The 11,497-nt window shown below is 54.7% G+C and overlaps 1 protein-coding gene across 2 annotated transcripts; it reads right to left on the reverse strand.

Moving 5' to 3' along the window:
• Positions 1-126: 126 nt before the first annotated feature.
• Positions 127-10,901, reverse strand: Slc12a9 (solute carrier family 12 member 9). 2 transcript variants are annotated; one of them, XM_023714546.1, is made up of 14 exons: positions 10,790-10,901; positions 9,558-9,740; positions 9,270-9,404; positions 8,459-8,590; positions 7,771-8,079; positions 7,123-7,230; positions 6,911-7,022; positions 5,715-5,872; positions 5,532-5,614; positions 5,161-5,285; positions 4,837-5,029; positions 4,569-4,743; positions 4,188-4,334; positions 127-1,417 (listed from the first exon to the last, which is right to left on the reverse strand). In XM_023714546.1, exons 1-14 carry the CDS (start codon positions 10,827-10,829, stop codon positions 531-533), a joined length of 2,787 nt encoding a protein of 928 aa, XP_023570314.1. In that variant the 5' UTR covers positions 10,830-10,901; the 3' UTR covers positions 127-530. The 2 variants fall into 2 exon arrangements, with proteins under 2 accessions (XP_023570314.1, XP_023570315.1); XM_023714547.1 differs by having other exon boundaries at positions 9,558-9,838; positions 10,790-10,878.
• Between the last annotated feature and the right edge of the window lie 596 nt (positions 10,902-11,497).

The raw sequence follows: 11,497 nt of genomic DNA on the forward strand, positions 1-11,497 counted from the left end.
CCTGGCGCCCCAACTCTGCACGTGGCAGCCTCCCTGCCAGAGACTTCTAGTCCCCACCCCCGTGCCGGCCTCTCCCTGCCACCCGCCTTCCTCTCACCTACCGCCAGCAGTACTCAAGCCAGACTATAGTGTTTTGGTCTTTTATTCACGGTCAGCAGAGTTAGAAAAATAAAACAAAACAAAACAATCACCCCGCCCCCCCAGAGGAAGGCTGGTGTATCTGTGGCAAAGATGGGGACACTGAGGTAGCCTAGAGTCGTGGAGGAGACCAGCCCCTCCCGTCAAGGCACCAGTGAAGCGAGAGGCCAGAAGGGGGAAGGACTTCGGAAGGCATCCTCTAAGGGCAGTGGGGACAGAGCCCAGATGAGTGCCCCAGCCCTTCTTCCAAAGGACTCAGCGATGCCCCGCCCCAGGGTCCCCTTACAAAGTCCTCCCAGCTCTGCATCACAAGGGCAGGGCCAGTGGGAGCCCATGGTCCATTAATCAGGATGAGCCTGGGCCTTCTCTACCCATCCATGGAAGAAGGAACCTCAGAGGTCAGTGCAGGTGACCGGGGTGACACCATGAATGAGCAGTGTGGGGCCCAGGTCCCGGCTCAAAGTCTCCAGTAGTGCCAGGTAGCGGGGGTAGCGGGCAGGATCGGCAGGTGGTCGGGGCAGGTAGAGGAAGGTAAGGGCTGTGGTGGGCCCCTCATTGCCATCCCTACTCTCGGGCCCCCCAGGTCCTCCCCCAGTGCCTCGGCCCTGCTGTGCCCGCACTAGGGCATTGGCGCTGCAGGCCAGGGCCTCTGCCTCAACATCACCCCGCCCTCCGTTCACAAAGTCCCCTTCCTCCTCTTCCTGCTCCCCAGCCCCCGCACTCTCACCCCACACCACCTCCTGCACCTCAGCCCGGATCCTCAATTGGCTCAACAGTGCCCGAAGCCGCCCTTCAGCGGCCCCTGGTGCCTCCCGAGGCCCCAAGCACAGGAAGATCCGTAGCCGGGCACTGTGCCAGGCAGGCACCATGCCTAAGATGGTTGCCATCTGCAGCAGGAAGAGGCCACAGACATCCACGTAGCCAGGCCCACCACGAGGCCGCAGCAGGTTGAGGGGCCACACGTCCACATGATGCAGCTGCGAGGCGCTTCCAGATCCCCGGCTCAGTCGCTCTGGAGGCAGAGCCCCACAGGCCCGGGCCAGAACCACATTCTTGTTCATCTTGAGGGCATCTGCCACAGTGGCCACATAGTCCTGGGGGCTGAGCGCCCGGGGGCTCCCAGGAGCTCTGGGTGGAGGGAACAGGGTACTCAGAGCTGGGGACCCCCCTTCTTGGGTGCCATCCGCAGGCTCCATGAAAGCTGCATCAGTCAGGAAATGGTCCTGCGGGGGGGCATCATCATAGAAACCCAGGACCAACGTGTTGGGCTTCATACCACCTGGGGACAGAAACAGGACTCAGGCCTTGTTACACCATGCTAACTTACGCCCACCTGCACTCACTGGAACTCACTGCAAGGGGTGTCAGCTGTAAGGAATGACATCCCCACTGCACTGGGGGGGACTTATGGCATCATCACACCTTTGCATGGCTTTGTTTTCCTAACACTTTCACAGGCCTTTATTTGACTATCTCCATGAGGCATCTCCTTCATTAAATAGGCAAAGTTCACCTAATGATTCTTTAACTAATGAGCAATTGCAGCGCTTGGAGAGTACCTTATTATCTATGCAAAATTTAAGTAGCACTGTTTGTTTTGTTTCATTTTTGCAGTACTGGGGATTAAACTCAGGACCTTCTCACTGAGCTATTTCTGCTGCTGTTTCATTTTTCTTTTCTTTTCTTTTGGCGGTACTGGGGATTGAGCTCAGGACCCTGTACTTGCCAGGCAGGCACTTATTCCACTGAGCTATCTCTCTGGCCCTCATTTTTCATTTTTCCTCACTAAGTCACTGAATTGCCCAGGCTGGGTTCAACTTAAGATACCCCTGCCTCTGCTTCCCAGAGTGCTGAGATTACAAGTGTGCATGTACCACTGTGCTCAATTAGCACACCTATTCCATAATGAGAAATAGGAGTTTAATTCCGCCAGACAATCTAAACATTCAAACTCACAAGTTCAATCACGAGGGAAACCCTATACCAGACCCCTCTGGAGGAGGTAAAAAACAGTTCATTTCTACTGCTGCAGAGCCCTGAGGATGGTGGTCCTCAGCGAGGTCCCTAAGACAGGACAGTGACTATCCCCATGCTTGCCACATGCTTTAAACAACACCTCATGTTTCGCCTCTTATGAAGCAATGCTATGAGATAGATGCTATTTCTTTTCCCCTTCTACAGATAAGGAACCTGAGGCCCCACGCAGTGAAGCCACTGGCCCAAAGCCTGGAGACTGATACATCCTAGCAGAGAAGAGCCAAGTCCCACCCACGCCAGAGAACATTCTCAGTCACTAAGCTAAGTGTGCACCAACTTCAACATCCCAAATCCCTGACTGCAACTTCTGATTTTTAATTTCTTTGTTGTTGTTATTGTGTTGAGACAGGATCTCACTATATTCAGGCTGACCTTGAACTCACTATGTAGCCCTGGCTGGCCTTGAACTCAGGGCATGCTTTAGCCTCCCAGAGTACTGGGATCACAGGTGTGTGTTACCACGTCCAAAGTGGTTTTTAATTTTTGAACCACCAATGTGAGCCACGTGAGTGCACTTATGTCATCCCAGCATCTTCACAGGCTGAGGCAGGAGGATTGCAAGTTCAAGCCCAACCTGGGCAACTTAGCAAGATCCTGTGTCAAAAATGTTAGGCCCTGGATTCAATCCCCAGTGTGTGGAGAAAAAAGAAAAAAAGAAAGAAAGAAAGAAAGAAAGAAAGAAAGAAAGAAAGAAAGAAAGAAAGAAAGAAAGAAAGAAAGAAAGAGAGAAGAAAAAGCATCATCAATATAAAATCAAGTAATTCCTCCTTCCCTTCAATGAGGCTGAGCTTAGAGTGAGACTGTGAGCCCTCTTATAAAACAGACTGCTCGAAATCGAAGCACAGTTCAAATCCTACCTGCCCCAGGAATTTATTACACAGAGCAAATGCTTTCTGTTTTGCTTTAATTTCCCAAACACAATGGTCCTTGTGCAGGGGGATACCTAGAAAGACCAGGTCCTCAGATGTACCAGGGGCTGAGCAGACTCAGTAACGCTCCCCAACCTACCAGCAGGTCAGAATTCCAGCTGGTTTTGCAAATTAAACAAGTCCCACCTGCTCCAAACGTTTTTTAGGGTTTGAATTCATACTGAACAGAGCAATGTCCAGTGCTGTTGAACTTTAGCCAGCCTCGAAACGGAGAGGGTGAGCATTCAGGTGACACTCTCCTGGGACTAAGGAAGGAGGAGGAGGCTGAGTGCAGACTTGGTGGAGCCTGGGGTATGAGGCTGGAGGCTCCAGGGCTGAGAGTCACAAAGCCGGAAATGTCCCACCCATCCAAAGGTGTCAGCTCCATGAGAGCCACTGGCACAGCCCTGTGATCCCACCATTCTGGAAGGCCGAGACAGGAGAATCCCACCTTTAAACCCAACCGTGGGCTTCTTAGGGACTTTGCAAGACCCTTTCTCAAAAATAAAAACAATTAAAAGGGCTGAAGATATATAGCTCAGTGCAAAGGCCCTGAATTCAACTCCCAGTGCCATAAAAACAAATAGACAAGAATAAGTGTCAACTCCACACACCCTTTAGCACGCTTTGCGGTGTCGAGACCATGTTAGGTCCCTCCTATGGCACAAATCCTCACAGACCTGGCTGAGTTACCATCTCTTTCCACAAAACCTTTGCTGGCCACATCAATGCCTAGTGGTCTTGCTTTTTCTAAACTGGTGGTGAGAAATCATGCGCTTGGATGGGGCAGCCCAAGAAGAACATAATTCTCCCATTGTCCCTAGAAATAGACTCCCAAGGCCAATCCTCCAGCTTTTGGTTCAGTGGGTGAGAGAGAGAGCGAGAGAGAGAGAGAGAGAGAAATACATATACAACACGGGTCACTCCAAGGCAGCTCTATAGACCTTATCACATGCTTTCTGTGGCTGTTATCTTTGAGCCCCATCTTATCTGTACTATATTGTCAGCTCTTTTTGCAGTTTGCTATCTGTGGCTTATTTAAGGGAAGACAGCATAGATTTAGAGGGGCCAAGGAGTGTACCAAAGGAAGAAGCAGCAGCTCACCAAGGCCCGAGATCCGCAGCAGATGCTGTGCCCCCTGGCGCACAGAGGGGGACAATGTGAGGTCCACGAAGGCCTTCACTTGGGCCCGGTCCACCAGGCTTAGCCATGCCCCATACTGCGGCTGCACAGGGTCTGAGGGCAGTGTGTCTGCAGAGAAGGCAGGGAAAGAAAGTGGGCACTATGGGCCAAGTTCATTTACTGTTTCCCAGAGTCCAGGCCTCACAGGAGGGGGGGTGGTGGCCTGCAGCTAGCTGAAGTGTCCGCTCAGAAGCAGAAGCCCCATTTAGGGAGACAGGGCTTATGCTGCTAAGCTTTCTCCCCAGTGCCCCCATCTAGATAGAGGGAACAGGAAGGGTGGAAGCAAGTAGGATGGCAACTCACCAAGGTCTCCCAGGGTGACGTGGCCCAGCACATACAGACCTCCCTTCTTGAGCTGGTTAGCCAAGCGCAGCAGTGGCAGGGCACCCCGGGGGTTCCCCACCAGGAGCAGCAGCTGGGGCCGCCAGAACTTCACATGGTCCTTCCGGACATCCAGCCGGAGCAGATACTTGCGTACCTGAGGACCCAGATGAGGTGGTGAGGTGAGAGGGTTTGTGTGGGACTTTCCCAGGCCGCCCCTCACCCACTCTTCTCAAAAGCTTCCCCCAACCTGGTGGAAGAGCAAGGCTTGGCTGACATAGCCCCAGCTGCTGGGGCCTCCTCGTGCTGTGAGCAGGGCAGAAAGCAGGCCCATGAGGAGCAGGGAGCCCCCAGCGGCCCCAGGGCTGATGAGGAACATCATGAGCAGGCAGGAAGCCACGCCCAGCAGACAGGTATGCCAGGAGAACAGGCTGAAGGTGGGGCTGGGTACACAGAAGGCAGGAAGGGAACTCAGGCTTGGCCTTGACCACCTCACCCCAGCCCACCCTCCTGAGCTTGTCTTTGCTTCTCTTTCCTCCTCTGTCCTGAGGATGTGGGCATGGCAGTGTCTCACCGGAAGTTGGGGGCTGAGGCCCACTCCAGGCTTAGGCATGACAGATCCACTGCAGCATAAGCCACCAGGTAGAAGACTGTGACGACAGCGGCCAGTGTGTTTAGCTTCCCTGCCAGGAGCACCAGCTGGGCAGAGACCAAGACATGGGGCACTGGTCAGAGTGCTGAAGCACCCCCAAAGCACCAATGCATCCCTGTAAAATGCCAGCATATGCACCCCAAGAAATACTGATGAACCCCAAGAAATGCTAATGGGTTCCAGTGAAATGCCAATGCTTCTACCTTTCCATACCTGCCTCCTTACGCTACCTAAGCTGGTCCTCTCCTGCTAACTAGAGGATGAGGGCAGGGCACCTCAAAGGGAAGGCTTACCTGCACAAGTCCCCAAGAATACAAGACAGCCCCCCAGGGGTTTCCCCCTCTGGATACAACCTTGGCTGGGGCCAAGATCACTCCTGTAAAAACACAATCACAGCCGTCTCATTAGCCTGGGCCAAGCATGGACTCAGACCAGGTGGTGCGCTCAGAACTGTGGGGCGCCAGAGGAGAACAAACCAAAGAGGTTGTCCTGGGCCAGGGCATGCAGAATGCGGGAGGCGCCGATGAGGGAGCTCATGGAGGCCGAAAGCGATGTGGCATAGATGCCGATCAACACCAGCGGGGGCCACAGGCTAATGGCGCGAAAGAACCCGTAGTCTTCCTGCAGCAGGATCCTGGGAGGATAGGGAGAAATAGGAGGATATGGATATCAATCCACCCATCCACGAGCATCCATCAAGGGTCTTGGTAAGAAAACTGTTCACGACACTGTGGTTAACAGCACTGGGTCCTTGCAACTGATCCCCACCCTCATCTTTTTTTTTTTTTTTTTTTTTTTTTGTGGAATTGGGGATTGAACTCAGGCGGTTGCACTTGCCAGGGAAGCACTTATTCCACTGAGCCATCTCCCCGGCCCCTCAGCCCTCATCTTTTTTTTTTTTTTTTAACTTTTTTTTTTTTTTTTTAAACATTTATTTAGTGTGTGTGTGGCCAGCTCAGCCCACCAAGGGGCGGGGCTGGCTGGCATGTGGTGCTGGGGGATCGAACCGCGGTCCCTGTGCTTTGCTAAGCTTGTTCTAAGTAGGTGCTTTAGACCACTGAGCCATCTCTCCAGCCCAAGCCCCCATCTTAAAGATTGGAGAAACCCCACATCTTTCTTTTTAGCTTCATACTGAGCTTCACACCCAGCCCAGTTTATGCTTTTTGTTTAAATTTTGAGACGGGGTCTTGCAAAGTTGCTAAGTTGTCCAGGTTATTTAAACTTGCAATCCTCCTGCCTCTGGCTACCAGAGTGCACTCCCCTTGATACTGTATCTTAAATATGCCCCTGAATGCACTTAGTAGTCACTGATCATTGCTGGTCTGCCCTGTACTTCATTGCCCAGTGCTCAATGCCAACAGTACATACAGAAGTCAGACACTGGTGCAGACACTCATCAGTAGAAAGCCAGCCTCAGTCCATCCCTCCAACTAAGTGCTCACAACTACACCAGGTGTGTGCAGCTGGCTATCCCCATATAGCCAGAGCTCCCCAGAGTTGGCAGCAGCTCTGTCTTTCTCCCAAAGGGAAAAACTGTCCTCACTGCCTTCCACCACAAAAATGCAGGTTCTTGCCCTGCAGCCTGTATTTCCCTAGGTGACCCAAGGACACCAGCTCACTGCAGCATCTCACCCACCCCTCCAGGGCCTAGCTCAGCCCCTACCCCAAGCACCTGTCACAAGTGAAGCTGGAGAGAAAGAAAAGCAGGATGTAGATGAAGAAAGTGTAGGCAACGGCAATGATTGTGCCCAGAGGAATTGCCCGGCTGGGGTCCTTCAGCTCCCCTGGAGGGAGGGGAGCAGAGAGAGGTCAGCCCACTTGCCATCCTCCTATGTCCCTTAGGTGACAGCCCACCCCCAGGAAGTGGCAGGCAGGGACTCTCACCTGACATGTTGGCCCCAGCCATGATGCCTGTGCAGCCATTAAAGAGGACAGCAAAGACACTGGCAAAAGTCATCATGGCCCCTGTAGTGTAGTCCTCGGCGTAGCCAGCTGAGAGGTTGTTTCCAGGAAGGACAGGATGTCAGCATCCTTGTAGGATTGCCTACATTGGGACCCTGCTACCCAATCCTCACATTTCACAATGCCCCTGTCTCCCCACTGGTGCCCTCACCCAGACCCCAGCCCTGACCCCTTGGCTCGCCCTGCACTGCACCCTTTGCCCCTAACCCCATTCTTTGCTGTTCCTTCCTCCCCCAACTCCAGCCTGAATTGCCCCCTGCTCCTGCCTTCGCAGCCCACAATCAGGTCTCCTTCCTCTGCCTGAGTCACTCTCAGCTTCCCTGTGCTACTTATCTCCTGAGTGCAGTCTTGTTCTTCCCACCTGAACACAAGTTCCTCTATGGCAGGGACTGCTCCGTGGCTTCCCTCTGACCCAAACATGCTCCGCAGATGCATGAGTTGGACTGTACTGCTCTGCAGTGCAGACCTCCCACAGAACCTCCAGGCTCTGCTGCAGGGACTCCAAGGGCCCAGCCTGCACCCACATGCAGCCCTCACCCAAAGGTCCTGGCACTGCAGAGCCCAGCTCACCGCCCAAGTTGTCCTTCAGTGTGCTGACGTTGAAGCCAGTGAAGTGGCCAAACTGGGTTGGCATAGAGGAACCATTGGCACCGTGCCGAGGAGCTAAAGGGATGTCCCTGGGCCCCACAGCCACAAAGCTGATCAGCACAGAGGCCAGGGAGCCGGATACCAGAAGGAACGTAAGGAAGGAGGCTCGGGCATAGAGGCCAGCTCCCAGTGTGCACACACCGCCTACGAGGCCCAGCAGCAGGGAGCCGTAGAGTAGGTTCCAGCCGTAACCCTGGGGCAGGACCCGCAGCCCTTTGGACCCCATGGGATCTGGAAAGAGGCAAGGTTAGAGTTAGAAGGCTCAACCCCAAGGAGGGGGTCCACCCCCAGCCATGATGAAAAGCAAGGCCAGCCCCCTCCACCCGCCTGCTGGCAGAGCAGCCATCTTCCTCATTTGCCAGCTCAGCTTTGGCCCAGCATCTTAGGGGTATCAATCCTGGTGGGTATCATCCTGCTCTGTCAATACAGGAACTCTTAGGCTCTCTAGGTAGATAGCAAGCTCTCTGTGAGCAGGAACAATCTCTGGGACAGCCACATCTCTTGCAAACTAAGTCAATACATTTTCCTAGAGCGAATGTGCCTCCCCATCCACAATCTCAGACCCCATAAACCCACAGAACTGCCTGGACCAAGAAGGGAAAACACAGACCAGCCCCGAAGACATCCAGCACGGCCTCCACCAGCCCCAGCAAGGAGACGGCACAGCCACAGACATTAGCCAGGTAGAACATAAGGCCGATGCTGCCCCCGACCTCAGGCCCCAGGGTCCGACTGATCATGACTAAAGGTAGAAGCAGGAGTGAGCATTAAGGGAAAAGAAACTGAGATGCAGCATGAAGAAGGACCACAGCATGAATCTGCCTCTGCAGCTGTCCTCCAAGCCAGTCACCCTGCTATGACAGCTCAGTTCCTAGCTGTAGTAGGCATCTAGGTGTAGCTATTCCAGCCTTGTGGCTTTGTACAAGTCCCTAATGCCCTCTGAACGCCAGTTTCTTCATCTGTAAAATGATTACTATCTAATCAAAAGGAGACTAATCAGTTGTACTAACATGTAGGGCAATATTGACCATCTTTTTTGTTTTGTTTTGTTTTGTTTTTTGGAGAAAGGGCCTCACTTATATAGTGCAGGCTGGCCTTGAACTCATGACAATTCTCCCAGCCCAGCCTCCTGAGTGCTGGATCACAGGAATGTGCCATGATAACCAGTTATCTTGTTTAAATTTTCATATAGTCTTGCTAAATTGCCCTAGTTTTAAACTTGTGACCTGCCAGCCTCAACCTTCCAGAGTGCTGGGATTACAAGTATGCACCACCATGCCCAGCTAATGTTGGTAAGCATTATCACCCCAGCCTGGCCATTCATTAGAATATGCCCTGCCTCCAGCAAATGGAGGCTGTTGGCCTCTTTCCTGAGCATCGGGGAAAGGGGAACAGCCTAGACCCTAGCCATCCAAGGATACAGTAGGCTCCGCCTCCTCGGACAGCTCCATTGGTGGCGATGGCACAGACAGACAGGACAGTGAGCGCCAGGATGATATAAGCAACCAGCAGCATGGCCAAGGCCTGCAGCAGCCCAGCATGGCCCACCACAAACCCTGGGCAGGAGAGACAAACCAGGTCATGGAGCACTTCCACCCCCCACCTCCACACTCTTCCTCCTGCTCTCTGTCCTCCACTCCTCCCAGGATAACCTCCAACCCCATCCCAGTCTCACTGACCTCCACCCACTAAGTCCTCCCTCCACTCACCAATCCGCAGGAAGACAACTATACTGAACATGGACAGGACTGTGGGTACCACCACACCCAGGAAGGTAGACAGCTTGCGGGCAGGCGCCCCTCCAGGACCTCCAGCTCCATTAGCAGGGAAGGCAGCCCCTTCTTCCTCCAGGAGCCTGTAGGCCAGCAGAGGCGAGCTCTCGCTGGCCATGGCTGAACACAAAGCCAGGAAGCCACAGATGGGTTAGGTGGCCTGTGAGAGATTATGCTGTGTGGATAGCAGTTCTTCACCACCACCCTTCCAAGCCCCCCTGCAAAAACAAAAAACAAAAAACTGTAACAAAGCCTGGCATGGCAGTGCAAACCTGTAATCTTAGCACCCTAGGAGACTGAGGCAGAAGGATTGAAAGTTCAAGCCCAGCCTGGGCAATTTAGTAACTTGGGAAGACCTTGCCTCAAAATAGAAATAAACCACAGGGCTGCAGATGTAAGCTAGTGCAAAGGCCCTGAGTTTGATCCCCAGTACAAAAACAAAAACATCTAACCAAATACTCAGAAGCACCTCCAGAGAAGGCTGCAAAGAAATACACACACACACACACACACACACACACGCACACACACACACCCTGACGGGACTCTAAAGGGCAACTGGGCTCCAGCCTCTGCCCTACCATCATAGGCCCCTAACCACTAGGCATGAGTATCAAGGCCTGTGTCACTTACCGTGGGGGCTAACCCTTTCCCCATGTCCCTGAAACTTGGGTGCACAACTCTGGAAAGGGACACAGATGCTACGGCAGCCCAGATTTCTCCAGCCTCTCCCCCTTTAGTGGTACAGGAGGAAGCATAACCTTCAAAAGGGAAGTTAGTTACGGGCAGGCTGCCCTCCTCATCCCCCTCCTCTAGAGTCCTAACCAGGCCCTCAAGTCCCCCTACACAATCACCGTACTCACAAGAAACTTCCAAATCTTCCAGAGCTTTACTCCCTCTCTCCACCATCTCCCGTGCCCTCCTCTCCAGAGCCTTACCAGATTCCACCCATCCGAACAAGGAGCGCCCCCAAACTCTACCAACCCAAACACGCCTTTCGAATCCCAAAATAGAAATCCCAGCCGGCTCGCAAAGCGCCACACAAGGTCCCCGGAGTCTTCCTCCCCCCACCCACTGGCTCCAGCCCACTCGCTCCCACAGCGGGTTGCAGGGGGCGGGGGGCAAGATGTCCCTCTCGCAAGCCAGGCGCATCAAGCAGCTCCACTCACCACCCGGAGGATGCGGCTGCTCGGGGTGATCCCCGAGCATAGGGGGGAACCACTACGCGGAGGGGGCGCGGGTGCCGGAAAAGACAGCCGGCTACCGGGAGGCCAGGCCCGGAGCCTGCCCCCACCGCAAGGCGTCCCATTGGTCCCCCGCCTAGGCTCCGCCCCGTGGGCGTGCCCTGGAGGCCCCGCCCCACGGCCCCGCCGGCAAGGGCCGGCTGGCTCCACGTGCACCCTGGGGGTTGCCGGCGCTGTCGCTGTTGTCCTGTAGGCCCGCGTCTCCGGAGGGGTGCGGACCCCGTTCCCTACAGACCCCATTACCTGGTGCAGACGGGCGTGCACCGCGCAGGCCACAGCCCCTCAGCTCTGAGGCGCCCCCCGGAGGCGCTGCAACTTGAAGGGGCGTGTAGCGAAGGCAGAAGGCGCCGCGGAGTGGGCGTGGCCGACACCTGGCCCAGGTGCTTCGCCTGGAACTCTCGGCAGCGTAGTCGAGCGCTTCCGGAATCCTAGTTTCACGGCGTCCCAAAGCCGCCTAGAACGTCCGCCGGGCTGGCTTCGGTCGGCCGCTTCGCTCCTCATCCCCACCCGAGGACCTACCCGTCGTCGCGCCGGTGCAGCCCTCCGGCTGCGCTCTTAGCTTCGGCCACCGGAGGGAGCCCTGGGCCGCGCCTGAGGGGAGCCGCGCAGGTGCAGGCCTGCGCCGTTCTGCTT

Source organism: Octodon degus, unplaced genomic scaffold, assembly GCF_000260255.1.
Source record: "Octodon degus isolate 3935 unplaced genomic scaffold, OctDeg1.0 scaffold00035, whole genome shotgun sequence".
NCBI lineage: Eukaryota > Metazoa > Chordata > Mammalia > Rodentia > Octodontidae > Octodon > Octodon degus.